The 13,929-nt window shown below is 38.0% G+C and overlaps 1 protein-coding gene across 1 annotated transcript in view; it reads left to right on the top strand.

Moving 5' to 3' along the window:
* Nucleotides 1–13,929, top strand: part of FASTKD2 (FAST kinase domains 2) — a 30,922-nt gene that overhangs the window by 7,213 nt on the left and 9,780 nt on the right. Inside the window, exon 7 of the mRNA XM_032278472.1 lies at nt 508–680. Coding sequence (XP_032134363.1) covers nt 508–680 — 173 coding nt within the window. The remainder of the gene's footprint in view (nt 1–507; nt 681–13,929) is intronic.

Below are 13,929 nucleotides of genomic sequence, written 5' to 3'. Positions count from 1 at the left end.
ATAATCCTAAGTAAAAAAGTTTGAGAGGCTATTTTAATCGTGATGTTTCAGTTCCATTCTCACTTATAGATATTAATATTAAATATAGAAATTTAGGGGTTATGTCTTACGTGTTAGAATCTAGGAAGTTTTTAAATTTGGGAATGGGAGGAGTTCAAGACTGAGTTGGTCATTTTGAAAACCTTCAGAAAAGGCATATTTAAAAGTAATTTTTAGATCTGTTGTATGAAAATGATGTAGGAAAGAGTTTACTTTTAAATGAAATGGAAACATAGAAACCATTATATGCTCTGCTTCTCTGCTTATAAAATGATTACTTATTAACTTAATGCACAATTCAAGAATTAATGGTACAGATTTTGTGAGGGAGAGATAATTGTTCCTTTTCAGGATATCTCCTGTTGATCAGGAGAGTTGAATTACTAGTTAGATTTTTTGAGATCCAAAAAATTACCGTTAGCATACTGTAAGTATTAAAGAGTTTCCCCTCAATTTTCTCTTTTTAAGGTTCTTTTTCTTCTCGTTTCATTTGAAAACCTTGGTTTTCAACCTGTTGATTTAATGGATCTGTTTATGAAGAGAATAGTAGAGGAACCTGAATCCCTAAACATGAAAAGCATTATATCTATTCTTCATGTTTATTCTACTCTCAATCATGTCTACAAATGCCAGAACAAAGAGTATGTACTTGTTGTTTTTACTTTTTTTATTGTCATATAACTTACTTACAGAAAAGGTTATAAATCATAAGCTTAATGAATCACTGTGGGTGAACACACCCATAGTCATTATCCATGCCGGTAAATAAAACATAGTGTTCCTTACTCATTTACGAAGTTAAACAGAATTTCATTTTATATTTGCTGACCTTGTTTCTGTTCTTTACAATACATTAGTTAATTCATTATAGGAGTTTTCATTTCAAACTCTCCCAGCTTATCCTCTCAGCTCCTAAGTTCATAGTTCAGTTTAACTTTATTAAAAAATTGAGAAATGTATTTTTTTTTTTAATTTTGATTTTTTTTTATTACGGTAAGAACATTTAGCAAATTTAAAAGTGTGCAGTACAGTATTGCTGACTTTATTATTAACAATATAGTTAACAATATTGTACAGTGGATCTCTAGAACTTAATCATCTTGCATAACTGAAACTTTATATCTGTTGAATAACAACTCCCATATTTCCCTCTTTCCTCACCCCTGACAACCAACATTATAATCTCTGTTTCTATGACTGACCTTTTTAGATACCTCGTATAAGTGGAGTCATGCAGTATTTGTCCTTCCATGAATAGCTTATTTCACTTAATTAATGTCCTTCAATTAACCCATGTTGTAGCATATGGCAGAATTTCCTTCTAAGGCTGAATAATATTCATAATATTATATGTATATATCGCGTTTTCTTTATCTATTCATCTGTTGATGGACATTTAGGTTGTTTCCCTATCTTAGCTGTTGCAAACAATGCTTCAGGTTAACATAGGAGTGCAGATGTCCCTTTGAAATTCTCATCTTAATTCTTATGAATTGAAATATATCCAGAAGTGAGATCCCTGGATCAGATAAGGATTCTACTTTTACCAAATGCTTTTTAGCATTGGTTGAAATGATCATAAGGTTTTTTATCGTTCATTCTGTTGATATGGTGTATCATATTGATTGATTTGCATATATTGAACCATCCTTGCATCCCAGTGATAAATGGTACATGGTCATAATGAATAACATATATATTTCTTTCAAGGTTTTTTTTTTTTTTAATATATATTTTATTGCATTTTAGGTTCTGGGGTATATGTAAAGGACATGCAAGATTGTTGCATAGGTACACACATGGCAATGTGGTTTGCTGCCTCCATCCCTATCACCTATATCTGGCATTTCTCACATTTTATCCCTCCCCAACTCCCTACCTCGCACTGTCCTCCTCCTAGTACCCCACGATAAACCTCAGTATGTGATGCTCCCCTCCCTGTGTTCATGTGTTCTCACTGTTCAGCACCTGCCTATGAGTGAGAACATGTGGTGCTTGATTCTCTGTTCCTGTGTCAGTTTGCTGGGAATGATAGTTTCCAGCTTCATCTATGTATCTACAAAGGACACAAACTCATAGGTTTTTATGGCTGCATAGTATTCCATTGTGTATATGTGCCACATTGTCCCTGTCCAGTCAATCATTGATGGGCATTTGGGTTGGTTCCATGTCTTTGCTATTGTAAACAGTGCTGCAATGAATGTATGTGTGCATGTGTCCTTATAATAGAACAATTTATAATCTTTGGATATACACCCAGTAATGGGATTGCTGGGTCAAAAGGAATTTCTGTTTCTAGGTCCTTGAGTAATTGCCACACTGTCTTCCACAATGGTTAAACTAATTTACACTCCCACCAACAGTGTAAAAGTGTTCCTATTTCTCCACATCCTCGCCAGCGTCTGTTGTCTCCAGATTTTTTAATGATTGCCATTCTAACTGGCATGAGATGGTATCTCAATGTAGTTTTGATATGCATTTCTCTAATGACCAGTGATGATGAGCATTTTTTCATATGTTTATTGACCTCATGTATGTCTTCTTTTGAAAAGTGTTCATATCCTTTGCCCACTTTTGATTGGGTTTCTTTTTTTCTTGTAAATCTGTTTTAGTTATTTGTAGATTTTGGATATAAGTCCTTTGTCAGATGGGTAGATTGCAAAATTTTTTCCCATTCTGTTGGTTGCCGGTTCACTCTAATGATTGTTTCTTTTGCTCTGCAGAAGCTCTGGAGTTTAATTTGATCCTATTCGTCTATTTGGCTTTTGTTGCCAATGCTTTTGGTGTTTTAGTCATGAAGTCCTTGCCTATGCCTATGTCCTGAATGATTTTGCCTAGGTTTTCTTCTAAGGTTTTTATAGTGTTAGGTCTTATGTTTAAGTCTTTAATCCATCTGGAGTTAATTTTGGTGTAAGGTGTCAGGAAGGGGTCCAGTTTCTGCTTTCTGCACATGGCTAGTCAGTTTTCCCAGCATCATTTATTAAACAGGGAATCTTGTCCCCATTGCTTGTTTTTGTCAGATTTGTCAAAGATCAGATGGTTGCAGATGTGTGGCATTGCCTCTAAGGCCTCTGTTCTGTTCCATTGGTCTATATCTCTGTTTTGGTACCAGTACCATGCTGTTTTGATTACTGCAGCCTTGTAGTATAATTTGAAGTCAGGTAACGTGGTGCCTCTAGCTTTGTTCCTTTTTGCTTAGAATTAACTTGGCTATGCGGGCTTCTTTTGGTTCCATATGAAGTTTGAGGTGTTTTTTTCCAGTTCTGTGAAGAAAGTCATTGGTAGCTTGATGGGGATAGCATTGAATCTATAAATTGCTTTGGGCAGGATGGCCATTTTCACAATATTGATTCTTCCTAACCATGATCATGGAATGTTTCTCCATCTGTTTCTGTCCTCTCTTATTTCCTTGAGCAGTGGTTTGTGGTTCTCCTTGAAGAAGTCTTTTACATCCTTTGTTAGTTGTATCCCTAGGTATTTTATTCTCTTTGTGGCAATTGTGAATGACAGTTCATTCTCGATTTGTCTCTCTTTAAGTCTGTTATTGGTGTATAGGAATGCTTGTGATTTTTGCACATTGATTTTGTGTCCTGAGACTTTGCTGAAGATGCTTATCAGTTTAAGGAGATTTGGGGCTGAGTCGATAGGGTCTTATAAATATACAATCATGTCATCTGCAAATACAGTTTGACTTCCTCCTTTCTTAACTGAATACCCTTTATTTCTTTTTCTTGCCTGATTGCTCTGGCTAGAACTTCCAATACTATACTGAATAGGAGTGGTGAGAGAGGGCATCCTTGTCTAGTGCCAGATTTCAAAGGGAATGCTTCCTGGTTTTGCCCATTCAGTATGACATTAGCTGTGGGTATGTCGTCAATAGCTTTTATTATTTTGAGACATGGTCCATTGATACCAGTTTAATGAGAGTTTTTAGCATAAAGGGCTGTTGAATTTTTTCAAAGGCCTTCTCTGCATCGATTAAGATAATCGTATGTTTTTGTCTTTGGTTCTGTTTATGTGGGGAATTATGTTTATAGACTTGTGTGTATTGAACCAGCCTTGCATCCCCGGGATAAAGCCTACCTGATCGTGATGGATAAGCTTTTTGATATGCTGTTGCAATTAGTTTGCCAGTATTTTATTGAAGATTTTTGCATCTATGTTCATTATGGATATTGGCCTGAAGTTTTCTTTTCTTGTTGAGTCTCTGCTGGGTTTTGGTATCAGAATGATGTTGGTCTCATAAAAAGATTTGGGGGGGATACCCTCTTTGTGGATTGTTTGGAATAGTTTCATAAGGAGTGTTACCAGCTCCTCTTAATATGTCTGGTAGAATTCAGCTGTGAACCCATCTGGACCTGAGCTATTTTTGGTTGGTAAGCTATTAATTGCTGCCTCAACTTCAGACCTTGTTATGGGTCTGTTCAGGGTTTCGGCTTCTTCCTGGCTTAGGCTTGGGAGGATGTAAGTGTCCAGGAATTTATCCATTTCTTCCAGGTTTATTTGTTTATGTACATAGAGTTGTTTATAGTAATCTCTGATGGTGGTTTGTATTTCTGTGGAATCTGTGGTGATATCCCCTTTATCGTTTTTTATTGCATCTATTTGATTCTTCTCTCTTTTCTTTTTTACTTATCTGGCTAGTGGTCTATTTTGTTGATCTTTTCAAAAAACCAGCTCCTGGATTTATTGATTTTTTGAAGGGTTTTTTGTGTCTCTGTCTCCTTCAGTTCTGCTCTGATCTTAGTTATTTCTTGTCTTCTGCTAACTTTTGAGTTTTTTTGATCTTGCTTCTCTAGCCCTTTCCATTTTGATGATAGGGTGTCGATTTTAGATCTTTCCTTGCTTCTCATGTGGGCATTTATTGCTATAAATTTCCTTCTAGACACTGCTTTAAATGTGTCCCAGAGACTTTGGTATGCTGTGTCTTCATTTTCATTGGTTTCAAAGAACATCTTTATTTCCGCCTTTATTTCATTGTTTATCCAGTCAACATTCAAGAGTCAGTTGTTCAGTTTCCATGAAGTTATGCGGTTCTCAGTAAGTTTCTGAATTCTGAGTTCTAATTTGGTTGCACTGTGGTCCAAGAGACTGTTTGTTATGATTGTCATTCTTTTGCATTTGCTGAGGTGTGATTTACTTCCAATTATGTGGTCAATTTTAGAGTAGGTGTGATGTGGTGCTGAGAAGAATGTATATTCTGTGGATTTGGGGTGGAGAGTTCTGTAAATGTCTATTAGGTTTGCTTGGTCCAGGTCTGAGTTCAAGTCCTGGATATCCTTGTTAATTTTCTGTCTCATTGATCTGTCTAATATTGACAGTGGAGTGTTAAAGTTTCCCACTATTATTGTATGGGAGTCTAAGTCTCCTTGTAGGTCATTAAGAACTTGCTTTATGTATCTAGGTACTCCTGTATTTGGCGTGTATATATTTAGGAGAGTTAGCTCTTCTTTTTGCATTGATCCTTTTATCATTGTGTAATGCTCTTCTTTGTCTCTTTTGATATGTGTTGGTTTAAAGTCTATTTTATCAGAGACTAGGATTGCAACTCCTGTTTTTTTTCCTTTTCCCCATTTTCTTGGTAAATCTTCCTCCATCCCTTTTTTGAGCCTATGTATATCCTTGCATGTGAGATGGGTTTCCTGGATACAGTACACTGATGGGTTTTTACTTCCAGTCTGTGTCTTTTGATTGGGGCATTTAGCACATTAGCATTTAAGGTTAATATTGTTATGTTTGAATTTGATCCTGCCATTTTGATTCTAGCTGGTTGTTTTGCCCATTAGTTGATGCATTTCCTTGATTGTATCGATGCTCTTTACCATTTGGTACATTTTTGGAGTTGCTGGTACTGGTTGTTCCTTTCGATGTCTAGTGCTTCTTTCAGGAGCTCTTGTAAAGCAGGCCTGGTGGTGATGAAATCTCTGAGCAATTGCTTGTTCATAAAGGATTTTATTTCTCCTTTGCTTATGAAGCTTAGTTTGGCTGGATATGAAATTCTAGGTTGAAAGTTATTTTCTTTAACGATGTTGCATATTGGCCCCCACTGTCTTCTCGCTTGTAGGGTTTCTGCTGAGAAATCCACTGTGAGGCTGATGGGCTTCCCTTTGTGGGTAAACCGACCTTTCTCTCTGGCTGCCCTGAGCACTTTTTCCTTCATTTCAACCCTGGTGAATCTGATGATTATGTCCCTTGGGGTTGCTCTTCTTGAGGAATATCCTTGTGGTGTTCTCTGCATTTCCTGGACTTAAATGTTGGCCTCCCTTGCTAGGTTGGGGAAGTTCCCCTGGATAATATCCTGAAGAGTGTTTTCCAGCTTGGATTCATTGTCTCCATCACATTCAAGTATACCTATCAAACATAGATTAGGTCTTTTCACATAATCCCATATTTCTTGGAGGCTTTGTTCATTTCTTTTTACTCTTTTTTCTCTAATCTTGCCTTCTCGTTTTATTTCATTGAGTTGAGCTTCAGTCTCTGATATCCTTTCTTCTGCTTCATTGATTCGGCTATTGAAACTTGTGTGTGCTTTGCAAAGTTCTCATACTGTGTTTTTCCGCTCCATCAATTCATTTATATTCCTCTCTAAGCTGTTTATTCTCATCAGCATTTTGTCAAACGTTTTTTCAGAGTTCTTAGTTTCTTTGCATTGGGTTAGAATATGATCTTTTAGCTCAGAGAAGTTTGTTACTACCTACCTTTTGAAGCCTGTTTCTGTCAATCCATCCAGCCTTGTTCCCTTGCTGGTGAGGAGTTGTGATCCCTTGGAGGAAGAGAGGCCTTCTGGTTTTGGGTATTTTCATCCTTTTTGCACTGGTTTCTTCCCATCTTTGTGGATTTATTTAACTGTGGTCTTTGTGGTTGGTGACTTTCAGATGGGCATCTCTGAGTGGACATCCTTTTTGTTGCTGATGAAGTTATTTCTTTCTGTTTTTTAGTTTTCCTTCTAACAGTCAGGCCCCCCTGCTGTAGGATTGCGGGAGGTCCACTCCAGACCCTGCTTGCCTGGGGATCATTGCAGTGGCTGCAGAACAATTAAGGGTTGCTGCCAGTTTCTTCTTCTGTTATCTTTGTCCCAGAAGGATACCTGCCAGATGTCAGCCTGAGTTCTCCTTTATGAGGTGTTTCTTTGGTTATACGGGGGTCAGAGAGCTGCTTGAGGAGACAGCCTGTCCCTTATAGGAGCTCAAGTGCTGAGCTGTGAACTCTGTTGTTATGTTCAGAGCTGCTGGGCAGGTACGTTTAAGTGTGCTGCAGCAGAACTCATAACCACCTTTTTTTCCCAGGTGCTCTGTACTGGGAAGGTGAGGCTTTACTTATAAGTTTGTGTCATTTTGCTACCCTTATTCAGAGGTGCCCTGCCCAGTGAGGAGATAGCCTAGTCACAGTCTGCCAGCAGAGGCGTTGCTAAGCTGCCATGGGCTCTGCCCAGCTGCTGTGTGAACTTCCTTACAGTTTTGTTTATAGGGGTATAGTTAGAACTCCCTCGGTTATGATGGCCTGCCTCAGTAATGGCAGGCTGTCTCTGTAGTGGCAGACTGCCTCAGTAATGGCAGACTGCCTCTTTAGTAGTGGACTGCCTCGGTAATGGCAGATGCCCTTTCTCCCCACAGAGCTGGACCATCCCGGGTCCAGCTGTGCTTGGTGTGAAACTCTTAATCCAGAGCATTTCAGATTGTTGGTCTTTGTGGGGATGGGACCAGCCATGCCAGATCACCTGGCTCCCTGTTTCAGCCACCTTTTTTTCAGTCGATTGAATGACTGTCTCTCAGGTGTTCCAGTCTCCAGTTGAAACGGCACCTGGGTTTGTGTGTGTTTTTGGGTGGAGACCGTTGCTCCAGCTGAAACAGCCATCCTGGAGACTCATGGCGCTTTTCCGCCTGGTAATCTCCTGGTCTGTGGGCAACAAAAATTTGTTTGGAAGTGCAGTGATCACTCACCCACTGTGTTTTCACTGGGAACTGCAATCCGGAGCTGTTCCTATTGGGCCATCTTGGATCCTCTCCTCTTTTTTTTTTTTTTTTTGAGAAGGAGTCTCGCTCTGTCACCCAGGCTGGAGTACAGTGGTGCCATCTTGGCTTACTGAAACCTCCACCTCCCGGCTTCAGGCAATTCTCTGCCTCTCTCTTCGAGTAGCTGGGATTACAGGTGCCTGCCATCATGCCTGGCTATTTTGTATTTTTAGTGGAGACAGGGTTTCACCATCTTAGTCAAGCTGGTCTTGAACTCCTTTCCTCATGATCCACCCACCTCGGCCTCCCAAAGTGCTGGGATTACAGGCATGAGTCACTGCACCCAGCCAATGAATAATCTTCCTAATGTATTGTTGAATTACTATAGCTTTGTAATATATTTTGAAATCAGGAAGTGTGATACTTATAGCTCTGTTCTTTTTCAAAATTGCTTTGGCAGTTCAGATTCTTTTGTGGTCCACATGAATTTTAAGATTTTTTTTTATTTCTATAAAAAATGCCATTGAATTTTGATAGAGATTGCACTGAATCTATAGACTGCTTGGGGAAGTATGGACTTTTTAACTGTATTATGTCTTTCAGTCTGTGAGTGTGGACTGTCCTTCCATTTATTTGTGTCTTTAATTTCTTTCATTAATTTTTTTGTAGTTTTCAATATACAAGTCTTTTACCTCCTTAAGTTTATTCCTAAGTATTTTTATGCTTTTTGATACTATTATAAATAAGATTGTTTTCCCAATTTCCTTTTTGGATAGTTTGTTATAAGTGTATAAGAACACAGCAGATACTTTTACTGCTTCCTTTCTGATTGGTTGTTTTTTCTTTCTTTTTCTTTTGTTTGCATAGTTGTTCTGGCTAAGATTTCCAGCTCCTTGTTGAATAGAAGTGATGAGAGTACGCATTCTTGTCTTGTTCCTGGTCTTAGAAGAAAATATTTGTTTTCATCATCAAATATGATGTTAGCTATAGCTTTTCATATATGGTCTTATGGTGAGGCACATTTCTTCTATACCTAATTTGTTGAGAGCCCTTATCTTGAAAGGTTGTTAAATTAAATCAAATGGTTTTTCTGCATCTAATTAGATGATCATGTGATTTTTATTCTGTTAATGTGGTGTATCTCATTAATTGATTTGCATATACTGAACCATCTTTGCATTCCAGGGGTAAATCCCTTTTTATTCATGGTGTATGATCCTTCTAATGCCAGTATTTTGTTGAGGATTTTTACATCAGTGTTCATTAGGGATGTTGGCCTGTAGCTTTCTTATGTCATAGTGCATGTGTCTGGCTTTGGTATTAGGGTAATGCTGGCCTCATAAAATGAGTTCTCTGTCTTCAGGTGTTTGGAAAATTTAAGCACAATAGAAGTACTATTAATTCTTCTCACAATGTTTGGTAGAATTCAGCAGTGAAGCTGTCTGGTCCTGGCCTTTTTCATTGTTGGGAAGTTTTTGATTACTGATTAAATTTCCTTACTCCTTATTGGTTTGTTTTGATTTTCTATTTCATGATTCAGTCTTGGTAGGTTATATTTTTCTAGGAATTTATTCATTTTTGATTATCCAATTTATTGGCATACAGTTGTTCATAATGTTTCTTATGATTCTTTTTTATTTCTATGGCATTGGTTTTTATTTCTAGTTATAATGTTTTCTTGTTTGTCTCTTATTTATTTCAGCCTTCTTTCTTTTTTTCCTTTGTCAGTCTAGCTAAAGATTTGTCAATTTTGTTCATTTTTCGTAAAACCAAGTCTTAGGTTTGTTAGTTGTTTTCTACTTTTTATTGTCTATTTTATTTATTTCTGTTCTAATCTTTATTATTTCCTTCCTTCTGCTAACTTTGGACTTAGTTTGTCTTATTTCAGTTATTGGAGGTGTAAATTTAGGTTTTTTTTATTTGATATCTTTCTTCTCTTTTTATGACAGGTGTTTATTGCTATAAGTTTCCTTGATAGTACTGCTTTTTCTGCATCCCGTAATTTCCCTTTTGATTTCTTCTTTAACCCATTGGTTGTTCAAGAGTGTGTTAATTTCCACATATTTGTGAATTTTCTAGTTTTTCCTCTGTTGATTTCTAATTGTATTCCATTGTGATCTGAAAGGGTACTTGGTCTGATTTCAGTTTTCTTAAATCTGTTATGACTTGTTTTGTGACCTAACGTATAGTCTGTCCTTGAGAATGATCTGTGTGCACTTGAGGAAAATGTGTGATCTAGTGCTGTTGGCTGGAATGTTCTGTATGTGTCTGTTATATTAATTTCATCTGTAGCAGGGATCCCCAGCCCCCAAGCCACAGACTGGTACTGGTCTGTGGCCTGTTAGGAACTGGGCCGCACAGCAGCAGATGAGTGGCGGACGAACATTACTGCTGGAGCTCTGCCTCCCGTCTGTCAGATCAGCTGCAGCATTAGATTCTCACAGGAGCACGAACCCTATCATGAACTGCGCATGTGAAACTGTATTTTGTCTGATATAAGTATGGCTACCTCTGCTCTCTTTTGGTTATCATTTGCATGGAATATCTTTATCCATTTCTTCACTATCAAAGTATGTATATCCTTAAATCTAAAATGAGTATCTTGTAGACAGGTTATAGTTTGGTCTTTTTAAAAATCTATTCAGCTATTTTGTGTCTTTTAACTGGGGAATGTATTATCTCATTCTCACACTGCTGTACTTCCTAAGCCTAGGTAATTTTTAAAGAAAACAGGTTTGGCCAGGTGTGGTGCCTCACGCCTGTAATTCTATCACTTTGGGAGGCCAAGGTGGGCAGATCACCTGAGGTTGGAGTTCAACACCAGCCTGATCAACATGGAGAGACCCTGTCTCTACTAAAAATACAAAATTAGCCAGGGGTGATGGTGCATGCCTGTAATCACAGCTATTCAGAAGGCTGAGGCAGGAGAATCACTTGAACCTGGGAGGTGGAGGTTGCGGTGAGCCAAGGTTGTGCACCATTGCACTCCAGCCTGGGCAACAAGAGCGAAACTCCATCTCAGAAAAAAAAAGAAAAGTTTAACTGACTAACAGTTCCACATGACTGGGGAGGCCTCAAGAGACTTATAATCATGACAGAAGGCAAAGGGGAAGCAGTAACTTTCATAAGGTGACAGGAGATAGCAAGAGAAAGTGCAAGGAAGTGCCATACTTAAACCCATCAGCTCTTGTGAGAGCACTCTCACTATTATGAGAACAGCTTGGGGGATACTGCCCCCCATGAGCCAATCACCTCCCCTCTCCCTCAGTACAAGGGGATTACAATTTGAGATGAGATTTGGGTAGGGACACAGAGTCAAACCATATCAGAAAGTTTAATCCACTTAATGTTTAGAGTAATTATTGATAGAGAAGGACTTGCTATTGCCATTTTGTTGTTTTCTGTCTTACAGTTCTTCTTTTTCTTTCTTGCTCTCTTCCTTTGTGACTTGTTGATTCTTTCCTGAGATGTTTCAATTTCTTTCTCTTTTGTGTAGTCTCTAAAGATATTTCATTTGTGATTACCGTGGGTCTTACATAAAATATTTTATTGTTATAACAGTCTATTTTAAGCTGAAAACAACTTACCTTCCATTGCATACAAAAACTACATTTGTCTCCCCATACTGTGTTACTGATGTGACGGTATGTATCTTTTTCTATTGTATATCCATTAGCAATTTTTTATAGTTAGTTATCCTTAATAGTTTTGTTTTTTTAACATTTATACTAAAGCACACCATTACAGTATTCTATATTTGTTTACATATTTATCTTTACTAGTGAGTTATATACTTTCCTGTGTTTTCACATTGATGTTTTGTGTTTTTTCATTTCACCTGTCTTTAGCATTTAGTGTAAGAAAAGGCTAATGATGACAATTTACCTTAGCTTTCATTTGTCTGAGAGTCTTGATCACCTATATTTTTCAAGGATGGTTTTGCCAAGTACAGGATTATTGGTTGGCATGTTTTCTTTTGGCACTATGAATACATTTGTCCAGTGCCTTCTCTAGCCTGCAAGGTTTCTGCTAAGAAGTTCACTGCTAGTCTGATGGGGACTCCCTTGTACAACTCTCCCTTCTACAGGGAGAGTTGCTATTCTCCCTTGTAGGCGAATTGAGTTGCTTTTAAAGTTCTTTTTGTTTTTGAATTTTGATAGTTTGATTACAGTGTGTCTTGATGTATATTTCTTTGGATTCATCTTATTTGGGGTCCTTTGAGCTTTATGAATCTGGATGTCCATTACTCTTTCTAGATTTGTGAATTTTTCAGCCACTATTTCCTTAAATAAACTTTCGTCTCCTTTTTCTCTTCTTCTGAGACACCCATAGTGTGCACATTGGCTTGCTTGTTGATGTCCCATAAGTCTGTGGCTTTCTTACTCTTCTTCTTTCTTTGCTCTTCTTTTCTGGCTGGATACTTTCACATGACCTGCTTCAAGTTCTCCCATTCTCTTTTGCTTGCTCAAGTATGCTGCTATGGCCCTCTAGTGAATTTTTCAGTTCAGTTATTATATTCTTTAGGTCCAGAATGCTGTTTATTTCCTTCTATAGTTTATTATTTCTTTGTTGCTGTTCTCATTTTCTTCATATGTCTTTTTCCTAATTTCATTTACTTTTCTGTGTTCTTATAAGACAATTATTTTTAATTCTTTGTTGGGCAGTTCATAGATATTTATCTCTCTAATGTTGGTTACTGGACATTTATTTTGGTACTTTGTGTTACATTTCCCTGATTCTTTTTCTTCCTTGTAGCTTTGCACTGGTTTCTGCACAATTGAAGAAACAGCTTCCTCTCCCTGTTTTTACAGACTGGCTTTGACAGGGAAAGACCCCTCATCAGCCTAGCTGGAGATTTTGGAGGCCTCTTAAACTTTTCTTATGAATGTGTTGATGGATTTCTAAGTAGAGGGATTTACTGGTTTCTTTTTCTTTTTTTTTTTTTTTTTTTAGGCTCAGGGAATATCTTGCTCCCTCTGGTGTCTGACTACTGTACTACAGGCAGGTACAAAGGAGGCATGCTCCATTCCTTTGCCTTAGAGAAGCCTTGAGTTGTGCAGTCTGCTGCAAGCCAGTGACCCCTTTTTCTTTCTTCTTAACTGCTCCTGGACATTCACACTATGCTGGTTTCGTCAGCTCTCCTTGTAAGGTGAGACAGAAACCAGCTCCTTGGACAGCTCACCAAAAGGCTGGGATGTTGAAGATATGCTCCACTCCTCTCATTTCCTCTTGAGGCTGAATCCTCAGGTTCTGTATTTTTTTCTCAAATCTCTCAGAGTTGTGCTGAGTGCAGGAAGCTGTCCACTCCTTTTCCTTTGTTCTTAACTGCCCTCAGGCATCGGAACCCTGCTGGTTTTGTTAGTATTCCTTGTGAGTTGAGACAGAAATGGGCCCCTCAGGGAGCACACCGAAAAGCCAGATGTTGGATGCACACTCCACTCTCTTCCTCTAAGGGAGAAGTCCTAGGTCAAGGTGATCTGTCTTGGTGCTGAGCTGTAGCAGCTTTGGGGAGGGGTTGACCTGGGTAAAATGTTCTTACCTGTTTCAGTGCAACTCTTTTTGGTTTCGTTCTTGTCTGGAGTATCATAATCTCTTAACTGGTTTCTGGACATTTCATAAAGATAGTTTGGTCTATATGTCTTTGTTAAATCAGTGTTTCTGAGAAGCTGTGAGAGCTGGACCTTCTTCTAGTTCTGTTTTGACCTTAATTATTCATTTGGCCTCAAGCTACTGCTTTCTGTTCTTTTCATTTTAACCATAGCCATGCATTTCTACTATTAAATACAGTAATTTCTCAAATGTGCCAGCTTATTTCATACCTCTGCTTTCTACCCAGAACATCTTTTCTTATTCTTTGGCTCAGTCAAGGTTCATTAAAAACCAGAAAAGCATATAAAATGCCATTTGTTAAAAGAGTGATTAAAAGTGTGGACTCTAG

Source organism: Sapajus apella, unplaced genomic scaffold, assembly GCF_009761245.1.
Source record: "Sapajus apella isolate SASKATOON/1434 unplaced genomic scaffold, GSC_monkey_1.0 scaffold10, whole genome shotgun sequence".
Classification (NCBI taxonomy): Eukaryota; Metazoa; Chordata; class Mammalia; order Primates; family Cebidae; genus Sapajus; species Sapajus apella.
This window is presented reverse-complemented; position numbering and strand designations above follow the sequence as displayed.